General features: G+C 44.1%; 1 protein-coding gene across 2 annotated transcripts; it reads right to left on the bottom strand.

Annotated features, from left to right (window-relative positions):
• Window positions 1-11: 11 nt before the first annotated feature.
• On the bottom strand, window positions 12-17,381 carry LOC115175845 (GON-4-like protein). 2 transcript variants are annotated; one of them, XM_029735403.1, is made up of 28 exons: window positions 17,316-17,381; window positions 16,348-16,631; window positions 16,098-16,205; window positions 15,505-15,710; window positions 15,234-15,308; window positions 15,080-15,130; window positions 14,926-14,976; window positions 14,710-14,805; window positions 14,321-14,437; window positions 13,921-14,118; window positions 12,497-12,695; window positions 11,939-12,043; window positions 11,799-11,839; window positions 11,521-11,639; window positions 10,947-11,157; window positions 10,198-10,284; window positions 9,868-10,045; window positions 9,521-9,671; window positions 7,950-8,100; window positions 7,527-7,643; window positions 4,414-5,646; window positions 4,224-4,308; window positions 3,658-3,839; window positions 2,304-2,501; window positions 2,014-2,154; window positions 1,500-1,813; window positions 1,027-1,129; window positions 12-833 (listed from the first exon to the last, which is right to left on the bottom strand). In XM_029735403.1, the coding sequence occupies exons 2-28, from the start codon at window positions 16,619-16,621 to the stop codon at window positions 714-716; spliced, it is 4,911 nt and encodes a 1,636-aa protein (XP_029591263.1). In that variant the 5' UTR covers window positions 16,622-16,631; window positions 17,316-17,381; the 3' UTR covers window positions 12-713. The 2 variants fall into 2 exon arrangements, with proteins under 2 accessions (XP_029591263.1, XP_029591264.1); XM_029735404.1 differs by having other exon boundaries at window positions 14,941-14,976.
• Between the last annotated feature and the right edge of the window lie 534 nt (window positions 17,382-17,915).

Here is a 17,915-nt window from a genome sequence, read left to right as displayed (position 1 = left end):
GGTTGTCAATGTATAAAACAATTATGTACACTTTATTCAAACAGTCATACTAGCAACCAGCAAAGCATCTAACTCTCCAGTATCAGTCAATCCACGTAATAATGAAAACACTACAGTTGGCAATCAATTGTCCATTTTGATCCCTTCTTCACATTTCAGCAGAGTTTAATTCAACATGACTGTGCTATTGTCTACACTGATTCTTACTGTGCAATGCGTCTCTTCATTGTGATTTGGAAGGCCCTCAGGAGCTCATCCAATGTTACTTGTAGCCGGACACAGCTCTAAGACCTCTTGTACACCTTATGCACTTTTCTACTTCATACATTCAAGAGGGATTGGATTTCACATTTTAGCACCTCATAACACTAGGAACCTCATGGCCTGAACATATTAACACATTTGGAACCCTTGTACTTCGTCTATGCATACCAGCACAGACACGTAGAGTCCTGGCCGTGTCTTAATAGCCCTGCATCTGTGCCATCAATGGGAGACTTACCCATATTTCTGCACCTTCAGTAGTGTTGAGTCAGAGAGGAAGCATAGTCAAGTCCCAAGCAAGTTTTTAGAGATTTGTCAAGCGCTCCTCCTTTTCTGTGGCTCAGATAAGAGCGTCTGCTAAATTACTTAAATGTAAATATGTAATATGTCTTGTCAATCCAGCTGACTAAGTGCTATTACGGTACTGTTCCACTGGTGTTGGGTCCTGCTCAGTCCGGGTCTGGCTCTCTGCTGCTGGTTGGCTCTGTGTCACTGACCTCCTCGTCGGAGTACACCCGCTCGGTGGAGGAGAGGAAAAGGCGCATGAGATCTTGGAAACGGACACAAACCTAGAGGGAACACATTTAGGAGAGTTACGGTAAAGGAAAACATTTTTTTTTAAAGAGTTAGATCCTCCAACATGAGGTATAGTTTCATAGACGGAGGTGGTGCCATAACTAAGCGGAAAAGGACCCATGTCTGATCTGACTATTACTCTGTTGCAGCCACTCTATATAAAGACGCCACGCTTCTCTCTCTCACCTCATTGGCTGTCTTGTTGCCAAGTTGGGCGGAGACGGCTTCAAAGGTTATTTTATTTGCTCCCTTCTGCTGACAGGCGGTCAAGATGGCACGGTCCGCCTCCCTGTTACAAACAACGAAAACAAAGCAAGATTGAACACAACAAATTTAAATTGTGAAATATCTATTTGGCAATATACCAGAATGATACAATACACTTTGCATCCCACTCCCTAAAGCGGTAATCAGAACTCGAAACAATAAAGCGTTTTCCATGCCACTGTTTCGGGAAAAAGCTGCAGGATGGGCCTGGAGAAATGTAACCACTCAAATTCATTGACAAAGGTATGGATGCAAGAACTGACAATCCATGAGAACATAGTAGTTGTAATGATGTTTTGAGGCTATACCGTGTTTATTTACATTTACTTTGTTTACAAACATTGGCATAAACACTTTAAATGAGCATACAACAGAAGGACAGTAGCTCTAACCTGGTCCAGAGGATGACTTTCTCTCCACTGGGTGTAAGTGAGATGTTTTTGGCACAGACTGAGGGCTCAGGGTGGGTGTAGCGATCCCCTTCTTTCTCCTTTACTTGTGTGGCTTTAGTGCCTTTGCATCTCTTAGGTTTATTTGCTGCTGATGACTTCTGGGAAGTGGAGTTTGTGTTGGTCACATCACCACGGCCTCTGTTCTCAGTCTGACACTGCAGCGAGGGCCGTAAGTGGAGCTCATTGAAAAACACCCAGAATTCCCCCTGCAGGTGGGTGTGACCTCGGAGAAGGTTGGCTATCTGGGACTTCACCTGAAAGATAAGAGACATTTAATGTTCTAATCTACCATCTCTCAAACCTGATAAATAAATGGACCCTCCTCCACTACGATATTTCACTCCTATCTGCTTTGCTAGATTTGATAATAATTATGTTATACTGCTGTTTTCCACGACAATTAGAACAGTCTGCTCATGTGAGAGTGAGATCAATGTAGCATTCCCTAGCACACCTCCTTGATGCCAGCAGGACTGAGAGTAGGGCCTCGAAGGACGCTCACTATCTTGCGGTAGTGGGAGGAGTTTTCCCCAAAGCTCAGCTCCAGTTGTCGCAGGAAGTGCCGGCTACGCTCAAACGCCTGCTGCTCTGAAAGCTACGGCGGGAGGAGAAGGAACATTAACACTGACCACTGCCACACACAAATAACAGTTCGTTTTGACGTAATCACAGCCAAACACAGGTAATGGACGAGCTTCAAAGTGTATATTGTCAAAGTGTATAGGAGGCCAAGCCAGCACATACCAGTCCACACTCCTGGGCTTGTTCGGGATGGAGGAAGGCAGCAAAGTCTCGGAGCAGCTCCGGCCACTCGTTCAGAACAGGTTTTAGCCTGGTAAAGAGTTCCACAGAGGTGTGCTCATCTCCGTCCTGCTCAAACTCATAGAGTACCTCCAGAAACTCCTCCACGCGCCCCGGCACCTCCTGCAGGGCATGACACACCTGGTCATAGAGAACAAGAGAGAGTTATATTTGCAGTAGGATATGCAGAGTTATATTTGCAGTAGGATTAAGGATTTCTTAAATCCTCTTAGGTGGTTAAATTCCCTATATAGGAGATTTGGGGCAGTTCTGGACCGGTTCCAACTGACATTTTGGTATACAAAGCGCTCTGAATGTCGTAGGGTCCCGTTCCTTATAGTGCCAGAAACCCCCATCTGTCTGCTCTGTGCTGCCCACTCTCTCAGCAGAGCGGACTTGAAGTGTCAGGTTTCAGACCCCACATTTGCATAGGGAGTGACACGTCACATCTTCGGGCCTATCCAGGCAAAGAATTGATTTGCTCTTCCTCTTGAGTGACTGATATTCTCAGACGGATTTAGAGCTTGCATACATGTACCAACTCATTTCATAGAGTTGAAACAAGACCGCGTTCTCTTGGTCACAGGTGGACGAAATGACTGTTTAAAAGCCGAAGTTGTAATGAATCTGCACACATTTGAAGGGCGTCTCTGCGCCACTCAGTGGACGTTTGGGAGAAATGTATCTGTCGTCAGTTATATGAAATTGTGACCAATAAATATGGTCATATTTATTTGACTATTAAAAAAGGCAAAATCTTATAGCAAGTTGTTTCTAATTTGCTATTATATTTAGAAAGCATGTTAGTCATTTCAAGCCCTATTGCCCCACTTTTGTTGAATGGGGGTAAATCCTGATTTTTTTCATAATATTTGAGTATGGGTCCTCAAAGTGACTACACCTCAGCAATTTATAAAACAACATGTACCAGAAAGGAGTTCCAGAGCTTTCCAAAACTACACAACAATAGTTATTGTTTATGACCATCTCAAGTTTGGGTATGTCTATTTAGGCAGAAATCTAAATTATGTTGATGATAGGGTGGTTATAACTGTAAATAGCGCAACAACGTATTGCATGTGATGCACTGCATCCAATCGCAAGCTGCCTTACTCCGATGTAGTTTCGGAATGAATGCCACCCAGTACAATTCAACTCATTGTTTTGGGACAACTTCCCCCAATTAGAGGGCTGTTCATCAGACAGAAAATGTAGCCCAAAGCCTTTGCAGCCTTTTAAGCACCTTGGGTGCGAGAAATGCGCTTTATAAATGAAACGAATCATTATCATTATTTACCCTGTTGAGATAATTCTGAGCGAAGGCTATTTCCTTCTTCTCCCTCAGGGGGTCGCTGTCGAGTAGGTCGTCATCGTCGTAGACGATCGGTGGGCTTTTGGATATCCCCTTGCTGCCGACTTCTCCAGTGTGACGCTGCTCGTGCCTTGAGCTAGGAGGGTTGGGGCTACTACTATGGCCTTCTGGGAAGGACAAATCAAATCCAGCAGGTGTGGTTAGATGGGAGAAGAGGAGGACTCCCTAATTCCAAATAGACCCCTAGGACTTTGTAGAAATCTGAAAGGATTTAATAGCATTGACATATTTCCTGAACCTATGTGCAGTGTTTCCCCTTTATGCATTTAGCAGCCAAATCGTGGCGTCCACTGCAAGAAATGTAATAAAGTTGTATTTATAATGTAGATATATAGATGTATGCCCCTGGAAGACACAAATCGGCCACCCCGCATAGGAAGAACCCACCCTTGCTAACTCTGCCACTGCTGCTAAAAAATAAAACAAGGGGGAAAAAAAAAAGAACTGTATCCATCCATGTTGTGGCGTTTAAAGATTGGTGGGACGCTAACCTGAGGGTGTGCCTGATCGTTCACCCTCTTCCAAGTCCTCTGACCTCCCCCCTGACGCCAGCCATGACAGTTTCTCCATCGTCTCCTACAAGGAAAGATAACACACAAACCCAAACTGAGACGTGTGACATGTAAATAACATGTATTCATATGTTCGTGTAATATCAACGTGTCGCATGACCTCACTCACCTGCAGCTCTGGCACGGACAACGTGGACTCCTCAGAAGCTGGTGACATCACTTCCTCTACCTCCTGATTTCTGTCTCCCCTTCCCTCTTCACCCTCCCACCCTCCGTCCCCCATGTCCGACGGGCCGGGCGATAGGTTCAGCGTTATCTCCTGACCCTCCTCTGACTCCTCAGCGGGGTCAACGCTCCCCGGGGGGCTGCCAGAGGACTCCGACAGGGCCAGGAGGGGCATATCAAAATCACCTCCATCCTCGTCCCTCTCATCCACCCCCTCTTCCTCCATTACAACTGTGACATAGTCGTACGGGGTCAGAGCCTGGTCCAGGCCAGGTGGTTCCGTGGAGGCTGAAGGCTGGGGCTTCCCCTCACTCTTCAGGCTGCTTTTAGGTTTCTTTGTCACCCGCCGCCGGCTCGTCCTGGAGGATTTTTTCTTGAATTGTTCGATAGGAGTCGTAATAGAGACCGAGGTTTGGGTTTCGGTAACAGTGGAGGCTGTTCTACTACTCATGTGGGGCAACAAAAGGAGGTTTGCTCCACTGTTGGGGGCCACAGTATTCAGGTTTGTTTGGGGAGGGTTCTTGTTGTTGGGTGGAGGAGCTGGCAGCAGCCTTGGCAGCCTGCGAAGGTTGGCGAATGTGCTGAACTTCCGAGCAACCAGGTCTTTGGCCAATGGAGCGAAATGTGACAACCGGGAGGCCAACACCCTGGCGGAAGGGGCAGGACAAAGGACAGTTGCGGGCACTGGGGCAGGCAAATTGAGGATGACGTGCAGGGGCTTCTGGGAAGGTTTGGGTTGAGACTTGAGGGGACGTTTCAGATGAGGCTTGGTGGGATGCTGAAGAGAAGGAGGTTTGAATGTTGCAGGCTGGATGGGCCGCAGTTTGTGGTGGGCCATGCACTGCTGAATCACAGCACCTGTCTGGGAATTATTTTCAGAGCATGTAGTTCCACTTCCCAGACTCTGGGTGGCGTTGTGCGATACAGCCAGGGACAGCGAGAGGTCACAGGGTGGTGGACGGTGCCAGCGCCTGAAGCCACAGCGCTGGAATGAAAGGCTGTCGGGGAGTTGGGGCGGGTAGCGAGTTCCAGGAGGGAAGCTGTAGTCCAAAGTTCTGGAGGAACTGAAGAGAAGAGTGACGAGTGGGGCTTTCTTTGATTGACAGGCCGACATGGCTTCTGTATCCGGCGAGCTGTTGAGTTCTCTGATTGCCTCGTAGATATAAGGCAAACTTCTCTGTAGGAACAGAACATTTATTTAAATCAATATGAACTATTTAGCTGGTTCCTGAAAGGTCATCCTTTATCCAAAATACATGTACATTTATCTTCACTGAAATAAAGAAACTTCCAGTCCAAAACAACCTTTATTGTTAGAATATCTGACAATAATCAGCATAGGCAATATGGTGGACTCTCTCCTAGGACAAATGGAAGGCTAGGTGGCCAACAATATACAGTGGCAAGAAAAAGTAAGTGAACCCTGGAATTACCTGGATTTCTGCATACATTTGTCATAACATTTGATCGGATCTTCATCTAAGTAACAACAATAGACACAGTCCGCTTAAGAGGTTAAACTAATAACACACAAATTATTGTATTTTTCTTGCCTATATTGAATACCTCATTTAAACATTCAAAGAGTAGGTCGGAAAACGTATGTGAACCCCTAGGCTAATTACTTCTTCAAAAGCTAATTGGAGTCGGGAGTCAGCTAACCTGAAGTCCAATCAGAGACAAGATTGGAGATGTTGATTAGAGCTGCCCTGCCCAATTATTAAAAATAAAAACACCTTTGAGTTTGCTATTCACAAAAAGCATTGCCTGATGTGAACCATGCCTCAAACAAAAGAGATATCAGAAGACCTAAGATTAAGAATTGTTGACTTGCATAAAGCTGGAAAGGGTTACAAAAGTATCTCTAAAAGCCTTGATGTTCATTAGTCCATCAGCACTGATGCTACTCTCCCTAGGAGTGGCCGTCCTGCAAAGATGACTGCAAGAGCACAGCGCAGAATGCTCAATGAGGTTAAGAAGAATCCTAGTGTTAGCTAAAGACTTACAGAAATCTTTAGAACATGCTAACATCTCTGTTGACGAGTCTTCGATACGCAAAACACTGAACAAGAATGGTGTTCATGGGAGGACACCACGGAAGAAGCCACTGCTGTCCAAAAAAAAAAAAAACATTGCTGCACATCTGAAGTTCGCAAAAGTGCACCTGCATGTTCCACAGCGCTACTGGCAAAATATTCTGTGGACAGATGAAAATACAGTTGAGTTGTTTGGAAGGAACACACAATGCTATGTGTGGAGAAAAAAAAGGCACAGCACAGCACACCAACATCAAAACCTCATCCCAACTGTAAAGTATGGTGGAGGGAGCATCATGGTTTGGGGCTAATTTGCTGCATCAGGGCCTGGACAGCTTGCTATCGTTGACGGAAAAATGATTTCAAGTTTATCAAGACATTTTGCAGGAGAATGTAAGGCCATCTGTCCGCGAATTGAATCTCAACGGAAGTTGGGTGATGCAACAGGACAACGACCCAAAACACAGAAGTAAATCAACAACAGAATGGCTTCAACAAAAGAAAATATGCCTTCTGGAGTGGCCCAGTCAGAGTCCTGACCTCAACCCGATTGAGATGCTGTGGCATGACCTCAAGAGAGCAGTTCACACCAGACATCTCAAGAATATTGCTGAACTGAAACAGTTTTGTAAAGAGGAATGGTCCAAAATTCCTCCTGACTGTTGTGCAGGTCTGATCCGTAACTACAGAAAACATTTGGTTGAGGTTATTGCTGCTAAAGGATGTTCAACCAGTTATTAAATCCAAGGGTTCACATACTTATTCCACCCTGCACTGTGAATGTTTACATGGTGTGTTCAATAAAGCCATGAAAATGAATAATTGTGTTATTAGTTTAAGCAGACAGTGTGTCTATTGTTGTGACTTAGATGATAAGATCACATTTTATGACCAATTTATGCAGAAATCCAGGTAATTCCAAAGGGTTCACATACTTTTTCTTGCCACTGTAGTTACTAACTATCATAGGTGTTGATTTAGGATTGGGATCAGGCAGTAGTATTCTAAATGTAGTTGGTACCCTCAGCCATCCGGGCATGGCTCTCTCCTCTCTCTCCACTGAAGGGCGCAGGTCACCCGGTTCCACTCGTTCACAGGCCACCGGCATGGGAAGGACCACTTTCTGGAGCTGGTAGGCCTTTTATTAAAAATAATAATAAATTGTTAAAGACGTGGGGAGAGGCGCTTTTTGAGGTTCATTCGTTCATATTGTTTATGGTGAACACTAATGTTAGTTGAGTATTAGTCAATGTTAGTGGATATGTGGACAAATCTAGAGCGTGGATCAATTCCTGTCCTGGAATATAGAACAGGTCCAAGTTAAGGAAACAACTAGAAACTAGTAATTTAGAACATGTGTGTGAACTATCCCAAACTATAAAACAGTCGCCCTAACACATTTACTTTAGTAATAGTGTATATAATTTGTAGATCCGGGTCCTACCTTGATGACGTTGTTGGGATGGGTGTGTTTACACTTCTCCATAATGTGGTCACGGAGCTGAGAGACCCTCTTGGCGCGGAGCAGGTAGTGACACAGCAGCTCCTTCGGCTGGAGGGTCTCCCCCAGGTTTCTCAGGCCCAGGACGATCAGGCTGGGAAAACAAGATGGCAGAGAGTAAAGGACTCAAGCTAAGGATTTAGTTCATTTGTCAGCAAGTTCTTAACACATAAAAAAAGCATGCAGAAATCAAATTAATTTTAGATTCCAAGTTTACGTACTACGGAAACAAAATGTGTTTAGGACAAGGTGTGCATTTAAAATAGCATACACAGTACACTGAATAAAAATACAACCGCAACATTTAAAAGTGTTGGTCCCATGTTTCATGAGCTGAAATAAAATATCCCAGAAAAAGCTAATTTGTCAAAAATGTTGTGCACAAATTTGTTTACATCCCTCTTATTGAACATTTCTCCTTTGCCAAGATAATCTATCCAGCTGACAGGTGTGGCATATCAAGAAGCTGATTAAACAGCATGTTCATTACACAGGTGCACCTTGTGCTGGGGACAATAAAAAGGCCACTAAAATGTGCATTTTTGTCACAACATGATGCCACATGTAAGAAGTTGAGGGAGTGTACAATTGGCTTGCTGACTGTAGAAATGTCTACCAGAGCTGTTGCAAGAGAATGTAATGTTCATTTCTCTACCATAAGCCGCCTCCAACGTCATTTTAGAGAATTTGAAAGTACGTTCAAACAGCCTCACAACCACAGACCACGTGTATGGCATGGTGTGGGCGAGCAGTTTGCTGATGTCAACCTTATGAACAGAGTGCCCCATGGTGGCGGTGGGATTATGGTATGGGCAGGCATAAACTACTAACAACAAACTGCATTTTATTAATGGAAATTTGAATGCCCATTGTCATGCCATTTATCCGCTGCCATGACCTCATGTTTCAGCATGATAATGCACAGCCCCATGTCGCAAGGATCTGTAAACTATTCCTAGAAGCTGAAAATGTCCCAGTTCTTCCATGGACTGCATACACACCAGACATGTCACACATTGAGCATGTTTGTGATGCTCTGGATTGACGTGTACGACAACATGTTCCAGTTCCCGACCAATATCTAGCAACTTCACACAGCCATTGAAGAGGGGTGGGACAACATTCCACAGGCGACAATCAACAGCCTGATCAACTCCATGTGAAGGAGATGTGTCACGCCAAATGAGGCAAATGGTGGTCACACCAGATACTGACTGGTTTTCTGATCCATGCCCCTACCTTTTTTTTTAAATGGTATCTTTGACCAACAGATGCATATCTGTATTCCAAGTCATGTGAAATCCATAGATTAGAGCCTAATGCATTTATTTCAATTGACTGATTTACTTATATTAAGTGTAACTCAGTAAAATATTTGAAATTGTTGCATGTTGCATTCATATTTTTGTCAAGTATAATATGGGTATTCTATGAGGAATCAGATACAATATGGGCATTAAAAGGAGGTTATAACGTTTGGGCATTATATTGGAATTCTAATAGGTCCTTCTTACCAGTCCTCTCCTGCGGTGAACATGCTGACTGAGCGAGCGGAGTGCAGGGCTGGGTCCAGGCTGACATGGGGCAGTAGCTCAGGGTACAGGAACACCGGCCGTGTGGCAAACAGCCATGCCAGCTGGGGTGGCATTGACGGGTGCTTCCGGACTGGCAAAGTGGTAACACACAACAAACCAGTTAGAGTGAGAGAGATGGATTAAACATGAATTAGGCCTACATCCTGAATGAGTCCAAACATTTTCAACTGAGACGGGTATGTTGTAATTCAATTTAGTAAATTAGAAGTCATCTTTACCTCATCAATTTGACTATCATCATGGCTCTCATGCATGCACACGCTTACCTCTCCTGCATGTTCGTGGCTCGTTAGGGGCTTCCTGGTAAGGGATTGGGGACAGTCTGAGCTCCTCCAGTAGTGACAGTGCCCCCTGTAGGTTACAGGCTCTGAACACACTGGTGAAGCCTGGCTCCACTGGGCCCTGGGTCAACTCCCCACGCTGTGCAAACATCTGTAGCTCCATCTGTGAGTGATAGAGAGAATGAATGGAGAGTTAGCGAGAAAGACAGAGATATGGCGGGAGTATCAGAGAGAGAGAGAACGAGAGTACATTTAGAAGTTGGTGCAGCTAAAGGCACTAGTGAAAGTGGGTTTGTCAGTATGTTTCTCTCTCACCAGGAACTGCTTGGTGGTGGCAGCTTCGCTCTGCAGTGCAGCCACCGGGCTGGTTAACATATGGACCTGGGTCAGGAGCTGGACGTGCTGCAGACGAAGAAAAAAATACAGTAATTACCGACCAAAAAAAACAAACAAAGGTTATCTTCATTGTGGATCCTTGACCAGGATTTCACTACCTAGGTTTTGATTTAGATGTTTGTTTTGACCAGGTTTAACTCATTGAGATAAAAGCTCAATAACAAAATATTGAGCACAAAGCAGGGGTCGGGTCAATTCCAATTTCATTTGAAATTCCAATTCAATTCTTGAATTCACTCATGGAGTGGAGAATTTGCATTGAATTCAATTTTAGATTAGAAATTAATTTGTAAAATAATTTCATCTTTGGAATTAAATAATTGTACATTTCCCAGATAATGGAATTAATGCACTTAGTATAAGAAATGTACTGCAGTATTTGTTTTTAATTAGTTAAACATGTATTCCTATATTTCCAGCTAGGCTGTCTGAACAGTGACATGTTCAGCCTGAGGGAATTTTATTTGAATTTGTGGAATTGTTGGGGATAATATTGAATTGGGAATAGAATTCTTAGAATTGACCCAACATTGGAATTGAGAGGAATTGAATTCTCGAATTCAAAGACTGACCTGGAATTTGAATTGAGTGAATTCACAGGGAGAGGGAATTGAATTAGAATTTGGGGAATTAATCCCAACCCTGACACAAAGCCAAGGACCCCAGACCTGCTGGACTTGCTGCTGCAGCTGGAGTCTCTGGTGGTGGGAGAGGGTGGGGGTGAATGGAGGCGGGGGCTCCCGGGGCTTGGTAATGAGGGCCCTGGGGACCAACAGGCCCTGGCTCTCCAGCAGGGCCCGGCGACGCCGGATGGCTTCCAGCTGCTGCTTCACCGTACGGTAGCGCCCTGCCGTCACCTCCGCCATGGGGTCCTCCAACCTAGGGATGAAAGGTCAAACTGGGTCAGCTATACATAGGTCAAATCAGAAGAGGTTGAAAGTTGTAACTGTGTGGGTGAGTAGACGGTATAAAGGTCGTGATTAGAGGTTGAAATCAATATACAGAATTCTGATAATGTTACTCACTATTTATTCCTCGTGTCACCATTTCTATTTTTGTACCTTTATCTCGGCATTGTTGAAAAAGGACCCGTAAGTAAGCCTTTCACTGTTAGTCTACAAATCTGTTGTTTACAAAGCATGTGACAATTAAAACTGTATTTGATAAATGAAATTATATACTTGGGAAGATGACAGTGTAACAAACATCAGAACAGTGTGCATATGAAGTGGATACACCTACGGGATATCTGGTGGGGTGTTGAATGTGGGTGTCCCCAGGGCAGGTGCCTCTTCCTCCCTCTCCTCCTCTTCCTCGTGTCCCTCCCCATCTTGCTCCTGAGCAGTCAGCTCATCCTGGAACTGGTGCACACACAGAGAGAGAAAGAAAGAAATGATACATAGACAACCACACAACACACCAAACACAGAGGGGTGAAGCAAGGACACATAGAAGGGGTGTTTGGAGGGAAAGAGAGGGGGGACAAAAAACAGACAAACACAACATAGATCCTCTCTTACTGTCTCAAACAACTCCTCCATCAACTGGTTCACTTCCTTTTCTGTGGGGAAAAAAGAAAAGAAAAATGGGAGATGAGGGTCAATGCCTGACAGTCACAGCCTAGATAAACTGACTCCATCTCGTCACCATGGTAACTCACTGGTGATGCGGACGGCTCGGTCGTTACGGTAATCCTCCACGTCGGGTTCGTCGATCTCCGCCAGGAAGTTATACTCCGGGTCGTCGTCATCATCATCGCCTTCCTCTAAAAAAAAAAAAAAAAAAAAATGTAAAAAAAGAAGAGAGAACATCGAGAAAGAGGATCAGAGTGCAAGAGTTAGTCAGTGAGAAGAGGCAACTCAATATTAGGAAGGTGTCCTTAATGTTCTGTACACTCAGTCAAGATCAGGGATGGGCAACTCCAGTCCTCAGGGGTCTGGTTGGTGTCACTTTTCCCTCAGCCCTATACCTAACACAACTAATTGCATTGTAAACTAAAGACCAGGGATAGTTGATTATTGGAGTCAGGTGTGTTAGCTGGGGCAAAAGTATGTCACCAATCAGGCCCAGGAGGACTGTTGCCCATCCCTGATATAGGTAGAATAGAATTGTCCTACTGCTTACACCTATCCAGTCCTTTCACATCTACACTAGCGGCCGAGGGTAGTTGCTAGGCGTGGATTTGGAATTGAGCAGCGCACACGCACCACCCCCTCACCATCGTTGTACATGTCAGAGGTCATGATGCCCTGCAGCCAGTGGGTCCACTCGGGGTCCTCGGGGGCGGAGTCACACCCGTACATGTCGGGCGTGATGTCAGGGGCACAGAGCTCTGCCTCCAACTGGCCCATGGGGACGTCCCGGAGGGGCCTCTTGGAGCGGGTACGACACGCCATCAGACCGTCCGCCAGGGGTGGCTGTGAGAGTGGTAGGGAGACAGCGAGGGTGAAGGAAGAGGAATAGGGGGAACAGAGAGGGAACGCTTGAGGTTAGCAGTGCAAAGTCATGTAAATCTCCAAGCATGTCTTTGGACAGGTAGTTCAGGTAGCGCCTCCGGTTTCACCACATTTCAAAATGTTTTCCCTGTTTCAAGCCTACTGAACAGGACCCGGAAAGCAGAAATCTCTATCGCATTCCATTCTAAATCTATGAGCATCGCATTGATATGTTGCGTCTACCAGGAGCCATTATCTGATGTGGGTGGTGGGCGATTCCACGCCAGGATAGGCCGAAAATATTTCAGGTTGTTCTGGCAATTCTCAAATAGAAACGTCATTGGAAGGAAAGATGTTTGACATTCTTTTTACCTTGGTATCAATTTATTTTTGAAAATCATGAGGAAGTGGCCATTTAAACACTTTTTAGACCTATGCATGGACCCTATGAACCATACATGGTACAGACATCTGGGTGTCATCATACTCCTTATAGTGTGCTCTAAAATATGGAGTATGTCTATATTCTGAAAAATATTTATGTTCAAAATAGTTTGTGTTGAATAAATGTTCAAAAGTACCTTTTTGATTTTGCTTATTTTTAGACATACTGTTTGTAACAATATACTCTAACATGTCATATTCCAGAGTGGGCTCTATGGTTCTTTCGAAGGGCTGAACCATTTTATACATAGAAATTGACAGGTCATTAACCAATTACAGCCCACTGCACATTGAGCAAATCACCAGATCCCTTTGAATCCATTTTCCCATTCACTGTGTTGGTGGTGCTCATAAAATTAAAATCAGAACTTCAAAATTATGCTAGAACAAGCCCACTCTGGAAATTTGATGTACTTGTAGAGTATATTGTTCCAACGAATATGTTTTAAATTTAACAGAATCAAAATGGTTACTTTTGAGATATTAATATTCAAATGTATGTGAAAAATTGTATTTCAGAATCTAGACATACTCCATATTGTAGAGCACACAAAGAGTATAATGACACCGATGTCATCTGTATCATGTACGGTTCACAGATTATAAGGTCTTACAGAAAGTATGTACAGTATAGGCCTAAAATAACCACTTTAATCATGATTTTCAAAAAAAAATGTTTTGTGATACAAATGTAAAAAACATTCCTCCCAATGAAGTTTCTATGTGAGAATTGCCAGAACAATCTGAGATATGGCCCTGGTACCTGGTAAGGCTCCAGGCAGACTGGGCCGATGGCCAGCTCCTCCTCCACGGCATGGAGCTTCTCCAGGAAGCTGAATTCTAGAGGGGCCCTGGTGGTATAGAATCCCTGTGGGCCAGAGGAGGAGGAGGGCTGGGGAGGAGGGGGAGGGCCCATGGGGACAACCTCTACCTTCAGGTGTCTGGACCTGCTGTGATTGACCTGGGAGGAGATGAGTTTCATGAGATATCAACATTGAAATGTATCTCACAAGAATATAACAATAACAAGAGCATATTATGCTATTTACAAAAGCCAATATTCTGTATATTATTAATTTCACATAAAAAAATAATGTTTTTACATATATGTTATTGCTTGAGGTAAAAATAGAAATATTTTAAATTGTATTGAAGTGTGTCACCTGCATGGGGCTGCAGCTCCTGTCGTCGTCCCACTCTGTGTGTATTTTCCTGTGGAAGCCTCCTCTGGTTCCCCTTGGAGACGAGGCCGTGCTCTCCATGTCACTTTCCTGAAATGTCTACAACACACAAAGTCCAATATAGTCATTTCAATATATAGATATAGAGAAACACGAAAAATTGTATATTTAAAGTATTGGCATATCCAATCAATGCATATATGACCACTTACAATCATATACTGTTGACATTCTAAAGTTGATAAAGCTGAACTACTTTGTTAACCACACAACTCAAAGCATGATGAACGCCTCCCAATGTATGAGAATTTTTTTTTTAAAAACATGTTCAGTCCACAAGCTAACAAAGCCCAATCCTATGAATCTCTTACATCTTCTGCTGTCTCGTCCTCCTCCTCTTCGTCAGGGCAGTACTCTTCATCAGAGGAGTCTTCCTCTGCTAATTGAATGTCCACAAACTGTGGAGCCTGAAAACGGAGAAAAAAAAGAAACAGACAAGCACTTCAGCCCTTTCTAGTTGGGAGCCATACTTTCCAGTCAGGTAATGAGTGTTTGATACTACTTCCATAGCAGTACGATGGTGGTACCTTCTCTTTATTGACCTTTTTGATGGGGGAGATGTTCCAAGTGGGAATGACCTGAAATAACACAAAGACTGAATTACAAGAGACTCAATAGCAAAACATAACAAATCTAAAATGTACACAAAAAAACGCACACACTAAAAGGCAGTGAACTCACCACTCCTTTTTCTACCACCTCCTTGAATTTGGAACGTGTCATCTTGGGCTCCTAAGAGGTAGATGAGAAAGATGTTGAATGAAAGTGCACACAGAGTGTCAATTCTCAACTGGAAAAATCATTTGGACATGGATATGCAATGGTTGACACTCACAAAGACAGGCATGGTCTCCGTCTCATTGATGGCAGCTTTCATCATGGCCACCACATGCTCATTGGTGATCACTTCCTGTGGTTCAAAAGGTAAAAAAGGTTTCAAACCAGGCTTACAATCAGCCTGTCTGTATTTGTCTGTCAGTCTATGTGTACTATATGTGAGGTTGTAGGCAAATTGCTATTGTAGGAAATTGACGCTTCCACAGTCCGCACTAGCTGTATAAGAAACATTGGCTAGGTTGCAGCTATTGGCCCCCCTCTGCACTCACGTGAATGATGTTGCGGACATTGGCGGTGGTCAGGTTATGTTGTCTGGACTTGTTCTCCAGCTCACGGTCCAGCTCCCTGTCAATCTCCACCTCGGGACCGGCCCCTTCCTGCTGTCTTTCTCCCAGCTCTCTGTCCGCAGCTCTCTTCTTCCTCTTTACCCCTCCCTTCTTCCTGTTGCCCTTGTATCCCCCGCCATGCCTTTCATCTGACAAAAAGAGAGAGAGAGAGTCAATCAGTCTTGAACTCCTACAGTATGCTTTACTCACGCCCCCTACCTGGGGCGGCAGGTAGGCTAGTGGTTAGAGCGTTGGGCAGTAACCGAAAGGTTGGTGGATCGAATCCCCGAGCTGTCATTCTGCCCCTGAACAAGGCAGTTAACCCACTGTTCCTAGGCCGTCATTGTAAATAAGAATTTGTTCTTAACTGACTTGCCTAGTTAAATAAAGGTAAAAAAAATAAAAGGAAAATAGTTAGCTGAGGGGGTCATTTTGTACACTGTTCCTAACCTTGTTCATGTTGTATACAAGATGTGAGTACCGTTTCAGGATCAGTTGCTAAGGGTGGCCAGTTAATAGATATAGGTTTTCCTCACCCATAGTGATGACCAGGTCAGTGTCTGTATCCTCTTCTGTCTGAGGGGGGCACTGTGCAGGGCTGCACTGGACAGCCTCCTCTTCATTCTCTACCTGACCTGGAGATCCTGCAAAGACAAGAGACTCACTTATTTACCTATATATCAATTGCTTAGGTAGGACACACAAAACAGATAAAACGTATCATGAAAGCTAAATGTGACGTGAGATCTACTCTCCTTTGCCCCCTACTCCTTTTCCTCTACTTACCCTCAGCAACAAGAAGGTCCGCGCTGGGAACCTGGCCAAGCAGGCTTTGACTCTTGAACCTGGGAGACCGTCTCCATGGTGACGATGTCCCATGGACCTCCAGGCCTCTCTCCTCCTTGGAAGTGGTGACAATGCCACTGGCCTCTGTTGTGAGTGGTGATGATGCATTGTGGGATGCTGGTTGTCTTATAGACTGTGGTTTCTCTGTTCTAATAGATTTGGCAGGGCCACCTGTGAGAGAGCTGGAGTTGCGTTTGCGGACCAGATTCATCATGTAGTACCACCTGTGAGATGAATTGAGAACAAGCATGATAAGAGTTTATGGTTGGGCATGTATTACTAGTCTAAAGTGTCTTCCTATCCTTGTGTCTTCTGGACCCTTTGATTGGCACTGGTCTGACAATATGTGGGGGAAGCCATATGGCAGAATAGCATATCCTTGCTAGTCAGTATAAGATAATTAGATTTTACCTGTCCAGTTGTCAGCTCAGATTGGATGAGGGAGAGGAATGAGATGCACACTATGTTTTGTACACATATAGGCTCTACTCCTACTAGTGTTAGCTAACACTCAAAGCTAAAATGTTAATACTTATCTGCTCAAGCTCCTTTTGTAAAGTACTTATGTTAACTATCAGATCTCGCTATGTAACATAGCTAGCTAGAGGTAGTATGTATGAAGACGTTTGCATATCATTAGCTTTAGTTGAAAGATGTAAGCTGTTACTGAGTGAGTGGTGTTGGCCATGGCATCGGTCAGTGGCATCAATCATCATCACGCTTGTTGTTGTGGTGTGACGGCTAGCAACCTAAGCTAGCTAGCTAAGTAGCTAACAAACTGCCTTCGCTAATAGCCTGGCAATTATTCTCAACAGGACAACACGTCAACAAACTAATTTTCCACATGGCGAATACTATGTTGAAATTAATTGGTGAATATGAATTTACAAAACAAAACATTATCCTACCCGCCACAACACTGCTAGCTCCATCAGCGGTAAACGATGAAACCGGCAACAAACGTTCTGTTTCCTTCCTTCCTTCCTTCCTTCCTTCCTTCTTCTTCTTCTTTGATAAGGTTTAACGGTGGTTGGCGTCCAATAAATGTTGCATTACCGCCACCTACTAGACGGCCCTTATATTTTGCTTGAAAAATAAATAACAAATACCCTACCATCTAACACTACACTCATAAAAAAATAACTTATTTAATAACCCCACTATTTAAATCTATTTAGTCCTCAGACCAACAACCTGTAACTCTTCTGATGTCAAGTCTAGCACACTCAAATACCTCTGCAGCTGCCACCACAACCTCAATTTTCTGCGACTTACGTTCCATCCCTGCAGTACAGTTGATAACCATTGCTATAAATGCTAAAAATCCAATCTTACATATATCACTTGTTGGCCTATATCTCTGTACTGGTACAAATGTAGTATTCCCTGTGGCTCAGTTGGTAGAGCATGGTGTTTGCAACGCTAGGATTGTGGGTTCGAGTCCCACGGGGGGGCATTACAACAATAAAAAATGAATGAAATGTATGCATTCACTACTACAAGTCGCT

Source organism: Salmo trutta, chromosome 36 (assembly GCF_901001165.1).
Source record: "Salmo trutta chromosome 36, fSalTru1.1, whole genome shotgun sequence".
Classification (NCBI taxonomy): Eukaryota; Metazoa; Chordata; class Actinopteri; order Salmoniformes; family Salmonidae; genus Salmo; species Salmo trutta.
This window is presented reverse-complemented; position numbering and strand designations above follow the sequence as displayed.

Excerpts from the sequence above, each read along its gene's own strand:
- LOC115175845 (XM_029735403.1), bottom strand. The coding sequence starts at position 16,621 with ATGATGAATCTGGTCCGCAAACGCAACTCCAGCTCTCTCACAGGTGGC. Across the intron at positions 14,806-14,925 it reads AAAAGGTCAATAAAGAGAAG|GCTCCACAGTTTGTGGACAT; the intron begins GTACCACCATCG and ends CTCCGTTTTCAG. Across the intron at positions 14,438-14,709 it reads AGGACGAGACAGCAGAAGAT|ACATTTCAGGAAAGTGACAT; the intron begins GTAAGAGATTCA and ends TGTGTGTTGTAG.